The 18,246-nt window shown below is 39.4% G+C and overlaps 2 protein-coding genes across 3 annotated transcripts; both read left to right on the forward strand.

The window, feature by feature from the left end:
* The first annotated feature begins 119 nt into the window (after positions 1–119).
* Positions 120–11,611, forward strand: LOC310955700 (phosphatidylinositol 4-phosphate 5-kinase type-1 alpha-like). Of its 2 annotated transcripts, XM_083925684.1 has the most exons (17): positions 120–252; positions 618–760; positions 1,669–1,710; positions 2,576–2,610; positions 2,816–2,902; positions 3,350–3,480; positions 3,610–3,727; positions 4,165–4,317; positions 4,630–4,929; positions 5,025–5,233; positions 5,327–5,410; positions 5,503–5,551; positions 5,638–5,722; positions 6,350–6,517; positions 6,673–6,898; positions 7,794–7,872; positions 7,958–11,611. In XM_083925684.1, the coding sequence occupies exons 2-17, from the start codon at positions 712–714 to the stop codon at positions 7,961–7,963; spliced, it is 1,821 nt and encodes a 606-aa protein (XP_083781810.1). In that variant the 5' UTR covers positions 120–252; positions 618–711; the 3' UTR covers positions 7,964–11,611. The 2 variants fall into 2 exon arrangements, with proteins under 2 accessions (XP_083781810.1, XP_083781811.1); XM_083925685.1 differs by lacking the exon at positions 1,669–1,710.
* A 728-nt stretch (positions 11,612–12,339) lies between these two features.
* LOC310955240 (26S proteasome non-ATPase regulatory subunit 4) lies at positions 12,340–18,143 on the forward strand. The gene is made up of 10 exons (XM_083925037.1): positions 12,340–12,386; positions 14,014–14,154; positions 14,299–14,413; positions 15,194–15,280; positions 15,450–15,518; positions 15,617–15,832; positions 16,374–16,482; positions 16,592–16,723; positions 17,225–17,277; positions 17,588–18,143. Exons 1-10 carry the CDS (start codon positions 12,361–12,363, stop codon positions 17,756–17,758), a joined length of 1,119 nt encoding a protein of 372 aa, XP_083781163.1. The 5' UTR covers positions 12,340–12,360; the 3' UTR covers positions 17,759–18,143.
* Positions 18,144–18,246: the final 103 nt, after the last annotated feature.

Genomic DNA, 18,246 nt, shown 5'->3' on the forward strand with positions numbered 1-18,246 from the left:
TCTTTCATTTACTACACAATAAAGCTCCTTTGATTTGTTTTTGCTTTCTTTTGTTTTATTCTGAAATAATGTTTTTTACCGGAAGTGTTGTTCTACTGCTGGGTAGCACGCGCAGAACTGCCGCAAACTAACTGCTGCTTCCGCACTGCTTCCTTGTTTATTTGTTTTAAGGGAAAACAGTGCTTTTAGAAGAGAAAGGGGTTATTTTTTCTTTTTCTGGAAACAGCGGGAACTCATCCACAACATTTCCGGGTGAGTTGACTGTTTGTTTGTGTTGTTTTTAGTTAGTTATTAGCTTTTAAAGTTGTAAAAGTTGAACCAGAGTTAGCAGCTAACGTTAGCCCCTCGCCTCTGTTTATGTCGCAATCCAGACTCCTCTGTAAGTTATCAGCCTGTTGCTACATGTACTCTTACCATTCATTACCACTTCCTCAGCTTACACCATTCAGCAGACGTATAAGCAGAAAGTTGTCTCTTGTCCGGTTTATTTTCAAATCAGCTCCTCCTTTAGCAGCAGTAGAGCCAGTCAACGTGGCTGATGTCAATATTTGTGGCATGAAGTCATCATCAAGAGGTGTTTGCAGTTAATGAGCTCCTTTTTTTTTGTCTCTACACAGATCACCAGCTAACTGAAGAGCTCACAGAAAGAAAGCTGACATCGTTTGATTCCCAGGATCTGAGTTTTCACCTGAACCAAGTCTTGAGTCCTGAATGGCCACAGCTGCAGAGGAGCCTCCAGGGCTACAGGGCCTCTCTGGTAGTAAGTACTATATTATTATAAACCACCCTTTCCTCCAAAAGATGCACATCAGATGTGTTTGACATCACTTGTCGTGATAGCAAGTCCTCATGTGGACATGTCTCAGCAGCAGCTTGTCAAGTCAGTCAACCTCGTAAATGTAATCCTCAAATGATCTTTCATCTTCCTCTGCTGGCTCTATTGTTTGTAAACACTCGGTTACCAGGTTATTAGGCACACCTGTCTGAAACTGGAGCAACCCGATATGGTCATTTAAGCGGATTGTTTTCAGTTTTTTTGCTAAAACTTTACGAGAGGTGTTGACTCATTTGTATGGTCATTTTGGAGGTTGTAATTTGTGGTGTTGTCCTCATTGAAATAAATGTGGTGGACCAAGGAAATAGTAATTAGAACAAGAGGCTGCTTTAGTTTTAGCTGCACCAAATACTACTAAACACGTGTGAAAATGGGACTATTTAACAAGAAAGTTTAAAAAGGGATCTAAAGGGAAGTAAAGATAAATGATCAAATCATCACTTTTATTCCCTTGTATGGGTCAAGCTCTAAAAAATCTGGATCCTACATTTCCCATAATGCAACGATGATCATCTTTTGTATTAGACATTCCTAGCTTGGTAAGCAATCACAACATTCAAACTCCGCAATCCCCGGTGTGTAAGACATATTTTTTTCTTAAATTTGTAGTGTCCTGATGACATCATCACAACATTATCAGGGTTATTTTCTCTGTTCAGTGTAAAATCGTTGGAGTTTGCTGTCAATAATTAAAAAAAGCAAACAGCCACTCCGTTTTGTTGTTTCACTTTCTCGAGTGTGTATCCTGAAATACAAAAGTGAACTATTCAGGTCTAATGTTGACTTTGGTTAGTAAAAGCATACTTATCTAATTCCTCCCAATGCACTCAAAGACCAGCAGAGTCAGTTCTGGAGGAGACTGTCTTCTCTCAGAGGTAATGAATGAGGTGCGTCCGCATGCTTGTTTCAAAGCTGCATTCTTTCTCTCCAGCAGTAGGGAATGGTGGAAGTCGCTTGAAATTGTGTTGTGTAATATTACTGCATCCAGTGTGAACATTTGTTTTGAAGTTGGAGTGGGCAGTTTTCTGGAAAAGACTTAAAAAAACATCAGAATCTGAAAAAACACCCCTCCTCCTGCAGCTCTCCTCTCTCTGTCCATATGCACATGCTTCATACAGTAACCCGCACAAGTACCAATCATTCAATTCAATGGGAAAAAAACTGAGACTACTACAAACTGTGATTCAAGTTCATGTTTAAAAATAAAACGTGTCAATTTTATTGGTCAATCGTTTCAGAGGTGGAGAGAAAATGTTGCTAATAATTTAGCCTTTTGCTAACTGTAGCCGTGAGCTTTAGCCACAGACGTGATCCTTTGGCTTTCTCTCCATCTCTAAAACACTTTGCCGATATTGCCACTTTTAATGCATTTATTGTCAGACTCTCTTTTGATGATCAGTCTTTTTTAGGTTCTGGTGTAGGCAGCCAACGCTGGAATAGCAATTTTTCTGCAGGATTTTCAGCCCTTGAGTCAGGCTCGCTCTCTCGCTCTTTGAAATGATCTGTGATTGGTGCGAGTCTCCCGTCAGGGGCTAAATTTTCTAAATCCTGAAAACTTTCAGATTCAGAGCTCTAGTTTTCTCTCAGACCACTGGAATCACAATATCCTCAAAGGTTGTTATTAAATGTTTGCTAAATGATGCAAAACAAATTCTGCCAACCCTAACTTTGAACATCTTTGAATATTTTTTATCGTGTATTACTTTCTAACTTGTACGTTTCTTCTACTTTTTTCTCTAGATACAACTGGGATTCGAAAATATGCCTCTCCTGAGGTAAGAAACGCAGGAAATGCGTGATGTACTTCAGTGTCAGTTAGGAAACACACATTGCGTTCATATTCACAGAATTTACAGACATTTAGTTGACGCATCTTCTATTCCTTCCTCTTTGAAACATGAGAATATTTCTTATTGCTGCAGACTTGGAATGAGTTATTTTGCATTTGTAATTTTCCTTCCACCATGTTTATACCGACAGAGTCCGAGCACCAGCATGTCTCCGGCCATGAAAAAAACAATTGGCCATCGTGGAATTGATCCCACTGGGGAGACGACATACAAGAAGGTGGGAGGTCCATCACACACATTTACATTCACTCACTTGGAGCTGCAACGAACGATTATTTTCATGAGCTATTTTCTTGATTAATCGCTAAGTCTATAAACTTTCAATAGTCACAGGTGACATTTTCCTTATTTCCTGTGACCAACAGTCCAAAACTCAAATATATAATGTTGTATAGATATAATGTTTGGAGTCTTTTCTTAAAACATGAAAGCTGCAGATTAATTTTCTGTTAATAGATTAATCAAATAATTGTTGCAGCTCTACGCTCACTGTTAGTGTTAATGTATAATAATATGAAAAACTGTATATTGCAAATGGGAATAAGATATTTTTTTCTGTTTATTGTCAGTGTTTTCAAGTCATATTGTGGGGATTAGTTAATAATTTATCAACCAAAGACAGATTTGAACCGCATTTGATGTTTGATACTCGTTTGTTTGCCAGACAACATCGTCCGCCCTGCAAGGCGCTATCCAGTTAGGCATCACACACACGGTGGGCAGCTTAAGTCAGAAACCTGAGAGAGACGTGTTGCTGCAGGACTTTGAAGTGGTGGAAAGCATCTTCTTTCCATGGTGAGTCTTAATTTGGAAGTAAGGATATATTGTAAAGATGCTGTTTTGTTTGTACTACATTATTGCTCCTTTACTTAACCTCCTTTGTATGTGATCTAATCTCCCGCCTCTTCTGTCTTTTATTGGCAGTGAGGGCAGTAACCTGACACCAGCCCACCACTATGGAGACTTCAGGTTCAAGACGTACGCCCCAATGGCTTTCCGCTACTTCAGGGAGATGTTTGGCATCCGGCCTGATGACTACATGGTAATCTTGTTTACGCAGCATCTGTGTTATTAAGAAAATGTGCGAGCAGAACGGCTCTGAAGAAAGGAAAAGAGCTGTGAACTGTGAAGAGAAAGGTGTGATTGAGGAACTGAAAGCAGAGAACTAGGGAAGTGTGAAATAACGGGCTGAAGAGACACTAGGGGTAAGGGTTTTATGGTACACCATGGTATGAAAATGATCATCCGTTATCATACAGTTGCTTATCTATGGTATTGAAAGGGTAATTGTAACTGAATTTAATGGTGTGATATTTCTGAGACGTTATCATACCATGAAAGTCTCAAAATGTGGCAACCCTACTAGGGGTGGAGCTGCTGATGATGTAAAAGGCACAGCTGGCCTGTTTCAACCCTGTAAGTCTGTGTTTTTCTGGTTTCTGTCACATGTCTAACTACTGCGCTCTGGTCTGGTTACAGTACTCTCTGTGTAATGAGCCGCTGATTGAACTGTCAAACTCCGGGGCCAGTGGATCTCTCTTCTACGTCTCCAGTGATGATGAGTACATCATTAAGACGGTGCAGCACAAAGAGGCGGAGTTTCTACAGAAACTGCTTCCAGGATACTTCATGGTAAGATTCGAGTGGCTTCAGGTACAAGATGGCGTCTGCAGATTAAATGTGCGCGTAACTGTTGCACACTGTAAAACTATGGACTGACTTCTAATCACTATCCTCTTGTCTATTTATCCATCAAATGTAAACCACTGGTGTGCTGTTCAATAAAACTTTGTGAATGAAAATTAATTAGCAATTATTTTGATAATCGATTAATAGTATAAATTATTTTTTAAGCAAACATATCAAACATTTAATGGCATATTTGTTACTGACTGCATAATTTAACAATGTGTTTACTGTAACTCGTTTGTTTGTGTCCTTCAGAACCTGAACCAGAACAAACGGACCTTATTACCAAAGTTTTACGGACTCTACTGCGTCCAGGCAGCGGGTAAGAACATTCGCATTGCAGTCATGAACAATCTGCTTCCAAGCGCTGTACGGATGCACCTCAAGTACGATCTAAAAGGCTCCACCCACAAGCGACGGGCTTCAGCTAAAGAGAGGGGAAAGGCCGTGCCCACGTACAAGGACCTGGATTTCATGCAGGACATGCGTGAGGGGCTGTTACTGGACGGGGACAAGTACAATGCTGTTTGTAAGACCATCCATAGAGACTGTCTGGTAAGAATTTGAGATAAATCTGCATAAATACACAGTCTATTAGCAAAACAAAATTTGTAATCAATGCTTTGGTGTGTTCCTTGTTTTCCATTCAGCTTTTGCAAAGTTTTAAGATTATGGACTACAGCCTTCTGGTAGGGATCCACAATGTAAGTCAGGCTTGTGTAGAGCAGGCCAGCGAAGAAGCGGTGGCCGGGGCTGTGGACCAAAGAAGGCCACAGGGACAAAAGTCCCTGTACAGCACTGCTATAGAGGCTATCCAGGCTGAGTCAGGGACCATGGGATCACTGGACACAGAGGACAAGTGAGTGACGCCGCTTCAGTGGCCGAAGTCGTCACATTTACTGACAGAAATGAAAGAGAAGTAAATTATATATACTTTTTCTGTTATTTACAGAACGGGAGGAATCCCAGCACAAAACTCAAAAGGCGAGAGGTTGTTGGTGTATATTGGTATCATTGACATTCTGCAGTCCTACAGGTATGTGTGCACAGTCTTTTGCAAAAAGTCTACACGGGACGTGTTCAGGCACAGTATTGAGCGTAATACTGGGTATATGTGTTGTTTTTCAGATTAGTAAAGAAGCTTGAACACTCGTGGAAAGCTTTGGTTCATGATGGGGTAAGGTACCTCGACTAGGCTCATTTAACTGTGTTTTAAATTAAAATATCTATATATAACTCCTGCAATCATTTTTTTTTCTGTAGGACACTGTATCGGTACACAGGCCGAGTTTCTACGCAGAACGATTTCAGAAATTCATGTGCAATGAAGTCTTCAAGAAAATATCATGTAAGTATATACTGTAACTATATGTGTATGAGTATAAGTATTGTAAACCTTGTGGCGTGGCACAGTTCACATCTGGACAAAAAACACTTAAATCTGTCTTTTGTCTCCAGTGAAACGGCGTGTCTTGGACATGCAGAATATCATATATAAATACAACAGCTCAACCATTCGAACAAAAGAGCAGATGATGACTTGTTGAATTCATTATTATTAAATTTTTATATTTTGCAACACTCTGGTGCACAATTAGAGACTGGCGATGAAATGGATATCTGCTGCCAGACAAATATAAAGAGAGTCAGCGGAGTAAAGGAAAGGCTGTCAGTGTAGGCAACAAACTAACAGAGTAAGAATCATCGTCATCTTCTTGACATTAAACCAACAAAAGTTAATTGTCTGATCACAGATCATGTCAGTTGGAAAAACAGAATGAAAATGTGAAGAAGAAGGTGTGCCTTCACCAAAGAAAGTAATGAAAATATTATGGAATTCATCTTGGCACCATGTTGCGTTGCCACACCCTCCGCTGTGCTTTTCCTCCCACTGGTGCCCCAACACCAAAATGGAGCCAGTAACGCCTGTCTCACTTTAAGGCCTCTTAATTGACACTTTTCCTCTTTTCTCTAGTAAAGACCTCACCATCTAAGAAGCGGCGTGCTGTGACACATGGTCCTTTGAGAAAGGCAGCTGGCTCTGGGCCGCCTCTGTCAACCCAAACCAGCTACAACAGCCAGCACCCTTCACTCCAACAACAAGTGAGCTCTGAGCCCAAAGAAGACACCGACGGAGACCACGGTAAGAACTGGAACTAGGATTTCAGACTGCAGCTGGGATGTTGAAAACTAATTTAGTTGGATTCCCGCAGAGATCAAGTCCATCAGCATGTACCAGCATGTGAAGTGCTTCTTTCACAACCCAGTATTAACAGTTTTCCCTCCCGTTCCACCCAGTCATGCATTCAGGTCGACCTGACCTCCTCCCTAAGACCTTACCGCCCAGTGACGTTGTTGGTAACACTACTGAAACCGCAGTCCCCTCCTCCTCTTCCTCCTCGGGAAACCCTGGATCTGCTCCAACAAGTCAGCCTCCGCCTGTCTATCAGGACGCCGTAAATACAGTGGGAGAAGGTTTAACCAACACATCGAGCAAAGACCAGGAGCACAGCACCTCCAAGAGGTAAGAGGGGAAAATACACATTGAGAGATCATCGTCAGTATTCACCCATCCATCAGGTGGAGCTGCTTATCCTTGTCGGGTCGCGGGGGGTTGGACCAATCCCAGCTGACATTATGCGCGGGAAGGGGTACACCTTGACCAAGACGGCAGACTATCACAGGGCTGACACATAGAGATACACAACCATTCACGCTCACATACACAGCTACGGGCAATTTAGAGTCACCAACACCTGCATATCTCTGGGCTGTCTGAGAACATGCAGACGCCATGCATATTAAAATTGGTTTTGTACTCTCATTAATTACAATGTGTAATAGCTAGTGATTAAATATGAACCATGATTATTAGAGTTTGCAAACAGATGTGTTACCAGACACCACAGTGTAAAAAAAGATTTCCAGCTGATTAGCTGATAATGCAAAAAATTGTTGTAGTAAATATAATCTGTTATGGTGAATGAGGTATTTACATTTCTCAAAGACTTTGAGCTTGGATTAGAGCCTCAGAAATACCTTCTGCAAAGTCCCACCTCTCATACTGCTGCTGGCTGACTCCAACCATCCACCACACCAAAGTGTAACTACATTTATTTAGTTGTTAGACCTCTTGTGAGTGAAGTGAAGGCTGCTCAACTAAAGGGAAAATGTCCCTTAACCAGAACCTCAGGGAAGTCCGCATGTCATTCAGTGTGTGCAGATTTATAAGTGCCATCTTGTGTCAAACATCTTTATCGGCCTAATCTAAAGGAAATGATAGTTATTTTTAAATAACAGCATGAAACTTGGCTAAAAAACACAATATTTTTGTTTATTTAATTGATATATCTTTCCACATTCAGTGTTTCATGTTGTATTAAGGCTCAGTTCACTGACACTGCTTGTGCTGTTTGCAGAGCTCAGTATGATGAAAGTATCGGCTCCGAGGATGCGATCTCACTCAGTGACATTGTTCCTCATGCAAACAAATGCTCTGTAAGTTGGTAACATTTCTCAAACTACTTTTTACATATACCACATGTTTTTAAAATGCATTTACCTTATTGCTTTTGGTTTGCAGGTGTAGAAAAATGAACTCAAAAGAAGCGAGCCATGCTGGAGGCTGTAATGAACACGGATGAAATGACTCCACTGGGGTGATTTGAGGTAACATTATGCAGTGTGTCAGCGAGACCAAGTGGGATATTAAACGTTACTTTTTTTGTTTTTGCACTTTTATTTCCATATCTCAACATGGTGTGAGCATGTAAGTGGGTGGCTGTGTTCTGACACTAGTAATTGTGGGTGCATTAATGCTGTGGTTACTGAACACTATCATTCATCTCATAGGAATGCTTCGGTGCACAAACAAAGACTGTTCATGGCACTGATGTGCTCAACTTAGCCACATTCGATGTAGAGTGTAACATGAGGACTTTTCTAAGCATTGTTTCAAAGTAATTGTCTCCTTTTTTAAAAAATGAATTCCACTTTTGTGTTTGCCAAATTGCTGTAGCTCATCCTCCTGGAAACTCTGTGTCTGTGTGTCTGTCCTATCACCAAAGGCCCAGGCCTAAAGTATTGTTTTTTCTAAATGTTTGACTTTAACACAAAACCATGTCATTTGGGTTGGGAACACAGTTTTAAATAAAAAGGGGTTGTTTTTTTTGAAGAAATTACTGTATTCATACTGAGTAAGCTGTCTTTTTTTGCATACTCTGAATGCAAATCATGCTGGAAAAAGAGGCGATCCTCAGCTTGCAGTTTTTATTTAAAAAAGGTGCTATATACGACATTTAGTCTGGGGATAACACTTTCAAAGGGGAGGGACTCACATGCACACACCGCCAGCCTGGCTATCAGAACAAAGAAGCTCGGATTACAACCCACCCAGAGGGAGAGTGACTTAATTATCTGCTTAGGACGCTATTACTTCACTATATCTGTACATAGCAAATATAAGTTTTCTGCTATATTAACGTTCTGAATGTCATCTATAGCACCTTTAACCCAGCTATTTTACTAATGGGCTGTGAATCCTAGATTTCACCTCTCATGTTCCGGTCAAAGGTTGATATAAAATGTTATACTGTACGATCTGATATGAGTTTCAGGTTTAGTGTGTAGACTGGCTTATGTCCGTGTGTGACCAAGGAAATGATTCTCAGAGGGCTGTGGACAAAGCCCCACAACAGACAGTGGCCCGGGGCCTGTCTCATGAAGCAAGACTAGTGAGTTAGTCAGCTAAGTTTGGGGCGCACCCCGTCTTCTTTTTAGTCTCTCACAGAGTTGGAGATCCAGCTGAGTTTTGTTGTCATGGCAACTAATGCACCAGACCAAACCTTAAAGGAGCTGTTAGCATTTTATGGCCTTTGGATCATTTTATATGAAAAGGAAACACCTCACCTTTTAGTTCTTAGGGGGAAGTTGAGTCGCCATTCTTGCCAGAGCTCAGTGAGCAAAAACACAGCATTCACTTTAAAGTGTCTTCTAAATTCGGTACAATCACTTTGTTTTTCATTATAATTTATGATATTGTAGTAATAGTAATAATAATAAAGTAAATGTTTGCAGTTCAAGCAGGTGTCTTATTGGGGCTATAAAAGAACAAAGCCTGTTTCTAAAAGAGCAGAGTGTAGCTAACTTTTTTAAGTACATGTAGTACATAAAATGCACTGTCTCATAGTGTTCCTGTTGGTTCAGTACAGTGTGTACGTATTCCAAAACTGCAGTGAACACAACACGATTTTGTTAAGTAGGAATATTTTTATATAATTGTACGTCAGCAGCGGCAGTTTAGACCTAAAGATGTAGTGATTTGTACCACCTACAGGCCAATGAGTGTAAGAACAATGTCTGTTTTACAATTATGTTAGTAAAGTTTGTGCGTGTGTGCAGCACGGTGGTGCGGAGCATTGTCGCCACACAGCAAGAGGGTTTTCACGTTCGAATCCCGGCTGGGGCCCTTCTGTGTGGAATTTGCATGCTCTCCCTGTGTCCTCCCACAGTTCAAAGACATGTAGGTGTTAGGTTAATTGATGACTCTAAATTGTCTGTAGGTGTGAGTGTCTGTCTCTATGCGCCCCGTGATAGACTGGCGTCCTGTCCAGGGTGTACCCCGCCTAACGCCCTATGTCAGCTGGGACCCCCCCCACTAAGCGGTTGAAGATGGATGGATGAAGTGTGTGCGTGCGTTTTGTTGTAGTTTTTTACATTTTAACCACATATAAAAAGAATTTAGCTTGAGCGTGGTGTATCCTCTGTCCAAGCAGAGTTGGATGCACTGGTCAAAAGAAAACTAGCGATGTTTGTTGGTAGGAGTTTTGACTTTGCTGCTTAATATTTAAAACTATAAACATGGGTGGTACTGCATTTTATTTCTATTTACACTTTTCTACTATTTGCAGTAGTCCGCTGCTAAAAGTAAAAAAGCTATATATATATAATATGAATTACTCAAATGTGAGTACTACGTATGTCAACCACATATCGATGCTTATATATATTTTCATACTGATTCATGATGTATTGCCGTTTAAATGTTATATTTTCTGCTTTTTGAATTCCTGTCCCTGCTTTTTTTTAAACTCATTAACTGTTTTTTATAAATTACGATGTAACCTTTGTTGCTGCAATTTCCCCACCAGGATATTTTCACACCTTCTCTTATTAAATTTGCTTTTGTTGATTTGTTTTTGTTGATTTGTTGTTGTTATTGTTGAATGTGATTGGCTTTTAACTACAAACTGTGCCTTTCTCATGCTCTGAACCAGCAAACCCAGTAACTTAAAGATATTTTTGAGACTATAAGGTATAGTTGGGGTTTTTTTTTTTTTTTTTTTTTTTATAAAACACTAGAAAAACACGATGATGGCTGCCTGCTGTGTAAAAGTACAAAAGACAAAACTATTCTGCTTTTTGTAAACTTAAACTGGTAGATACAGTATTTGGTGGATCTATTCAAGTTAATTTCAGCGCTCAAATGTCTTAATTGTTTAATATTTGAAAATGCAGATATGTACGAGAAATTACTAATTTTTAGTCTGAAAGCATGAAATAAATCAGTAAAATGATCATTTGAAAGATGGTTGCATATACAACAACATTATTTGTCTACAGCATACATTCCTGGATGAATAGAAGGTGCAGTATATTAAATGAATTGACAATTTTCCAAACACGATAGGATGAACAAGCATCATTTGTATACACACTGTAAATGGTATGTGGTTATTTTATTCTGCTGGCTTTTAAATCAAACTGTCAGAAAATGCTCTGTCCCTATATTTAAAGTGAAACTGTGTCTTGTTGTAAAAACTCCAAAGCAAATGCAGCCTATGAACCAAACATGTACATAGTCATATGTATTATAGTATTTATTATTGTATGTATGGCTCTGGTGTCCAAAATGTCTAGAAATGGTGATTGAAAATGTGCCTTTCTCTCACAGCAAGCCTGTTTCTAAGGCTGGTTACTGTTGCAGAGTAAACACTCATAACTACTGTTAAATCATCATATCACTGTTTTTCTGTATACTGTAATTGGTCTTAATTTGTCTTTGAATTATACAAACATCATACATCTCTATGCAAGAATCACAGCAATGCCTTTTCACAGAATATGTATTTAGAAGTTCTCTCTCTTGCTTTTTGGGGATGTAATGTTTTTGTACATTTCTGAAATTATTAAAGAAAAAAACATATTTGGTTTTGTTTGACTATTATAGTACTGTCGCTATCCCTTTTATATTTCTTGGTGTACTCCACCCTTGCAATGTTTAAATAAACATGACTAGTTTGTGGAAATATCAGATGTAATTTAATTTTTTGCATAGATAAAATACATGAAGTACCTTCATTAGTCAGGAAATTAAATGTATGGATTTGCCAAAAAGAGTACCATTTCTATGAAAATGTTAGAATTAAGATATACTTCATTAGAGTATTGGAAAGGAAGGTTTGCCGTATGCATACTGTATATAGATATTATTGTTATTATAGATAGTGTGACTTGCTGCTGCTCATGGAGGAATTGTTGGGTCTCAAATAAGACTAAATGTGGTCTAGACCGACTCTATATGTAAAGTGTCTTGAGATAACTTTTGTTATACTTTGGCACTATAAATAAAATACCAAATTAAATTTACCATTGGACATTTTATGTATTTGGAGCTATCTCCATGACAACTGAGTTAAAGCAGCATCCACTTTTTATTTATCTTTCAACAACAAGAAAATGTAAAACGCTCAACACAAGGCGAGTAAGTAAGGACCCTGAGTTGGGAGTTTTATCCCCAAACTATGGCTATAATAATAATAATATTTTTTTTGTTAAGCACTTTTCATTGTTTTCTTGTTCAAAGTGCTACAGAGTAAAACAAGATAAATAAAAAGCCTGACCAATCACATCACGCGTTGCTCAGTCTTTGTCCAATAGCGTGCGCGCTTGTAAGATTACGACAGAAAGCAACAAGAAGTTTCCAAAATGGGGCTTGAAAGTACTATGGTCTGGTAAGAACTGTACAAATCCGTGTTTTTTGTGTAGTTGTTGACCCGTTAGACGTTCATGTGAAAGTATAATAAATAATGTCTCTGTAGATGCTTCGACCTGAATTTAGAGGAAGTGTATGAAGATATTTGACCGTTGGTGACGGTTAGCAGGCTAACGCAGTGTCGACCGGCTGAGTCATTGTAGCTGAAGTTAGCTCAGATTTGCTGCTTTTTAATGAAGTATTTGTTCAACTAAAACAAATACAACAACACGCGGAGATGCTATTCTTCACACTTGAGTGATTTCCATCGAAATAATCAACTGACAGCGCCGACGATTAGACTTTCGACGTATGTGGTGTCACCGCTTGCTAACGTTAGCCAACCGTGCTAACGCTGCTTTTACATTGTGACGTCAACTGTTCCTTTAAATGACAAACTTGAAAACTTTTCGTATAATAAGTGTTTAAGGGAATTAATACAAACATGCACAATGATTAACCTGCCTCTATAGTTTTCTGGAGTAATCATTTTTTTTTTATGTAGAATGGGGAAAAACATGGTTATTACACAGGGAGTGTTTTTTTAATCTCAAGGTGCGAGAGGTGTCTGAAATCAATGCACAGATGTTATCCTGTTAATTCTGTTATTGTAAGATTTATGTTAAATGTTGATCCCCTCTGCTCCTTTTGTCACATCACAGATTAAACAACACACCATCTGTTTTGGGAATGCTCTTTTAGTCAAACACTGTGGCATGACATTAACCTCTTAATAGACAGAAAGTTAGGTATACAACTCAAACTAGATTTTATTTATATTTTGGTATTTTTGAAAATATATTTCATGTCAAAAAGTTGTATGTTATTAAGATTTTCTTCTTATTAGCTAAATTCTATATACACACCACCACATTTGCAAACCAGAAACCCAATTTTATTTATTTTCATTTCTTACTTTGACTCCTAACTGGACACTAAAGTATTGCACCAACTACAAAGCTGTGAAAACCAAAGCCATTTGTAATGAATTTGATCTGAAATGATTTTTGTACATTGGTGTTTTGTTTTATTTCGGATACATGCACCACCTCGAGCGATATTGTATTGTTACTATTGTTTGAAGATTGAACAGTAATCACTGTTGTAAGTTTGTTTGTGTAAATAAAATTTAAAGTTTTACATCCATAAAGCTAAAATTTCAAAATCTCTGCCAACTTTTAACCCCTTCAAAATTAAATTTGGGAATTATTTTGAGTCTATCCAAATAATTATTTATCATAAAAGTATTTGCTTTACTTGATATTTGTATACAGCTGCTATACTACAAGATTGTTTTATTATATGGCCTACCTTTCAATTAAAGTTATTTTTGTATTTATTTAGGCTATATTTACTGCTTTATTTTCTACCCCTTTTTTTGTGTATTACTCTTTCTTCTTACGTTTACTTATGTTATGTCATCATGATATAACATTCTTATCTCCATTGAAAGAAGAGTTATATAAGAAGAATTAAATAAGAATTTGTAAATAACATTGTGGAAAAAGATATTATTTCATTTATATATAAATATATATATATATATATAAACCTACTTTGAGTCATGTATCTGAGTCACGTTAAACCAAACTGATATTTTTCCCCAGTGTGGACAACAGTGAATACATGAGAAATGGAGACTTTCTACCAACGAGACTACAGGCTCAACAAGATGCTGTCAACATTGTTTGCCACTCCAAAACACGAAGCAATCCAGAAAACAACGTGGGCCTCATCACTATGGCAAAGTAAGTTTTTCTCAATCTATTTAACAGAGATAGTCAGAAGTTGTGACATTCCTCAAACCACTTCATCAACACTTTATAGCACAATTAGTTTTGTTGTACCTGGTTGCTGACGGTGGATAACCATGTCTTTCTGTTTCCATGCAGTAACTGTGAGGTCCTGACCACACTGACACCAGATTCTGGCCGCATCCTGTCCAAACTCCACGCTGTCCAGCCCAAGGGAAATATCTGCTTCTGCACGGGCATCAGAGTGGCTCATGTGTGTAACTTGGATGTTTCTATTTTCAATCATTTGTTTCAAGCTTAAAAGAAGGCTCTACCTAGCGATTACTTAGGCCCTGTTTAGACGAAGACGATCTAGAAAAGGAACGCAAAAGTGGCGACGCGTTCTCACTTTTAATTCCGCGTTGAGACGAGCATCTTTGGGGGGAAATCTGCGTGCATACGATCACCCAAAAGTGTGTGAAATTTGATGTAGTATGCACATCAGGAGGCTAGATGGAGCTGTGAAGCACTGCCACACAACACCACCCAGAGCTCGGGCATGTGTAGAAACTTCCTTCTACTTCCCTCCCTGATAACGGAGAGGCAGGACGCCGTACAGTGACAGGGATCTGCAGCATGGTGTGCAGCCTCCCACTGCCTCGGCTCCCACCCAGGACACTTGAATGTCCGACTGATAGAAATAATCCCACATGTTTGTTGTTGTTTACCTGTTCTCCGCACATGGATGTTACGTAAACATTTACACAACCTGAGCCGGCGTGAGCAGATCAGTGCACACTTTAGCCTTTTCACCTCTTTAGACGGGAACACAACAGTGGAGCGTTATTAAGATTAGGAGTGTAGTTTCACTTTTTTGCGTTTTTAAGCCCCAAAAACGCTGTCATGAAAGGCACATCTGATGAAATATTTTGTCGTTTTCAACCGGGAGCGTTGTCGTGTAAACGGGGCCTTAATTGGTAAAACCGCAAGTTTTGGTTTCTGCATCAGTCATTTTTTGAGTGGACATATTTTTGTTATGTTTATCCTGTCCTAGCTGGCCCTAAAACACAGGCAAGGAAAAAACCACAAGATGAGGATCATTGCCTTTGTTGGGAGTCCTGTGGAGGAGAATGAAAAAGATGTGAGTTTGAAGTCTTATACGACATTTTTTGCTAAGAGAGAGAAATGTTGTTCTACCGATCGTACATCATGATAGAGATAATTCTCCAAATATCTATATCACCGTTAATGAATAAATGTCTGTCCTTCTCCATCACAACCTGCTTCTGTCCCACCTGCTGATTCTGCAGCTTGTCAAGTTGGCAAAGCGCTTGAAAAAAGAGAAAGTGAATGTGGATATTATCAACTTTGGAGAAGAGGTGAGGAATTCGTGACTTTTTCATATATGACCATTTCTTCCTTTTTATGGTTTTTGTTTTCAACCGGCTTTGCCATCTGTCTCCAAATGTTTATTCAGGAGCTGAACACAGAGAAGCTGACCGCTTTTATAAACACTTTAAATGGGAAAGAGGGGACAGGCTCCCACCTGGTCACAGTGCCTCCAGGGCCCAGTCTGGCTGACGCGCTGCTCTCCTCTCCCATCCTTGCCGGGGAAGGAGGCTCCATGATGGGTCTTGGTGCCAGCGACTTTGAGTTTGGTGTGGATCCCAGTGCTGATCCAGAACTTGCCCTGGTAAGCATGATATAGATGTGTGTCAAGTGCCAGTAAACATTTTATTCTAGTACCTAGTGTAAGTATTGGCTAATAAAGTCAAAGAGTTCTTTTAAAGCAAAGAATCCTGTTTCTTACAATAACTTAAAAAACTATTATTAACTGATTATATATATAGCAGTTGTACAAATAGAGGGGAAAACCGATGCTCCATTCAAGATGTGTCTCTACTCACACCACTGTGTGAAATGCTGTTAACATACCGTAGCAAATATATGTGTATCAGCTTCTTGGAGCCAGTCTGAGTTTAGAAAGCTAATGTAATGCTGCTTAATACTGAAAATAGCAACAATAAAGGAATGTGACTTTTCTTCTCTAAAATCTGTTTGTTGCAAAGACAGGGCGTGATAAAGACCATGATAGGCTACGGGCATCCCTTTTAAACAGGCAAAGAATGCGAAAAGCTTTAGCTAGACTAGGTCATTTTGGACAACATTTTAGAGTTTGAATCCCCGCCCTTTGCCTTTTTTTCTCACTGTGCTGTCCCTTTGCATTCCTTCAGGCCCTCCGTGTATCAATGGAGGAGCAGCGACAGAGGCAGGAGGAAGAGGCCCGCAGAGCTGCTGTTGCTTCTGCAGCTGAGGCAGGAATGCCCACACCCAGTGCAGACGGTAAATTGGAGGATGACAAATAGTTGCTTTACTTTATGAGACAGTGCTGATTGTGATAATTGTTAGCATGTGAATGAATGAAACTAAGTTTTGATTGATTTTCTAACAGAATCAGAGGAGGCCTTATTGAAGATGTCAGTCTCTCAGCCTGAGAGCGGTGCAGCAGTGCTTCCTGACTTCAGCAGCATGACAGAGGAGGAGCAGATAGCATACGCCATGCAGATGTCTCTTGCTGGAGGAGGTGAGTTCCTTTCGATCATACAAATGTATGCTCTTACATCACTTATGGCCAGTCTCTGGTGCTGGTATGTATTGTCGTGACTTCTTTTTCCACGATTGGCCACTATACGCTGTGATGTTTCAACACTGAGGAACTTACATCTGTTGATCTTGATGTCTTTCTTCACTGTTCTGAACAATCAAAAATTTAATACATTCATAAATTAAACAAAACTTCACCAGTGAAATTTAAAAAAAGACACAACATTTAAATAATATTCTTGTCTCTAAAAGTCCTTTCAGGCCTATTTGTTTCCGTTTCTGTTGCTTGCAGATGAGAACTATTGTTTGATGGCTTCCATGTGCGCCTCCACCTCATTCTATTAATTAGGCCGGGAGGAGTTGCTCCTTTATGCTTTTTGTCGACCTTTCACCTTTAGGTGGCATCACTTTATTCAAACAAAACAAAACACAAGCTCTAACATGACTAAAGTTAAGTTCTTGTCACTTGTTCTGTGAACAGAGTACGGAGAAATGGACACAGAAGCTCCCATGGACACCGCAGAATCAGCCAAGGTGAGTCACGACATGTTTAAAAATGAGCAATTGTTAAATAGGGCTCACCTGGCCCTTGTGTATTCTCAGTAGAGTTGCAAAGAGTGGAGTGGACTTATGTCTGGCTTCTAGGATCCTAGAAGTAAAAGTGAATCATCAGTTTAAACAAATGAACAACTGTGTTAGAAAATATCTGGTTCTTTGATTAAAAGACAAAAGTGAAAGGTACAGGCCTGTGTACACAAACATGTATTACCCCCGTTCGACCGTACAACCACCTTAACCGAGACCAAATCCATCCTAATGCATTGTATACATTGTCATTAAATAGGAGGAAGATGACTATGATGTGATGCAAGACCCGGAGTTCCTTCAGAGCGTCTTGGAGAACCTGCCTGGTGTCGACCCAAACAACGAGGCCATCCGCAACGCCATGGGCTCCCTGGCCTCCCAGACAGGAAACAAGCCAGAAGGCAAAAAGGAGGAAGAGAAGAAGAAGTGAGGAACAAAAAGAGATGGACACACTCTTCAGACATCAACTAGAAATAAAAAAAAGAACAATCGCAGACTAATGCAGAATTACTTTTAATATACAATGATGCAGCATCAGACTGACAGCCCAGCATGAGACTGACGTTGTTTTCTGTCAGACACTCAAAAGCACCAACAGTGATAAAGAAGAACCCACAGTTCTGAATGACTTTCTAGTGTCTAAGTCCTGACTGCCCTGTATCATAAATTGATATTGATAACCTAAAAATGTAAGATGGGCCCACTCTCAGACTGCCTTGTGCACTCTTTACCCCGCATTTTATCTACATGGTATAATTACTGATATAGAATTTGTGATGACAGGGTCTTAAACTCTTAGCCACACTCCTGTCATGTCATGTTTTTTTTTTTTTTTGCAATAAAAGCTATGTGTAAATATGTTGTTGATGTGTGATCTTTTGGCTGTCATATTGTCGACAGTGTTGTGAGTAGAGTGGG

This window comes from Echiichthys vipera, assembly GCF_963691815.1.
Source record: "Echiichthys vipera genome assembly, chromosome: 13".
NCBI lineage: Eukaryota > Metazoa > Chordata > Actinopteri > Perciformes > Trachinidae > Echiichthys > Echiichthys vipera.

Coding starts and splice junctions, on each gene's coding strand:
- LOC310955700 (XM_083925684.1), top strand. CDS start 712: ATGGCCACAGCTGCAGAGGAGCCTCCAGGGCTACAGGGCCTCTCTGGT. Junction 3,728..4,164: donor TCCGGCCTGATGACTACATG/GTAATCTTGTTT, acceptor GTCTGGTTACAG/TACTCTCTGTGTAATGAGCC. Junction 5,411..5,502: donor GACATTCTGCAGTCCTACAG/GTATGTGTGCAC, acceptor GTTGTTTTTCAG/ATTAGTAAAGAAGCTTGAAC.
- LOC310955240 (XM_083925037.1), top strand. CDS start 12,361: ATGGGGCTTGAAAGTACTATGGTCTG. Junction 12,387..14,013: donor CTTGAAAGTACTATGGTCTG/GTAAGAACTGTA, acceptor ATTTTTCCCCAG/TGTGGACAACAGTGAATACA. Junction 15,833..16,373: donor CTGATCCAGAACTTGCCCTG/GTAAGCATGATA, acceptor GCATTCCTTCAG/GCCCTCCGTGTATCAATGGA.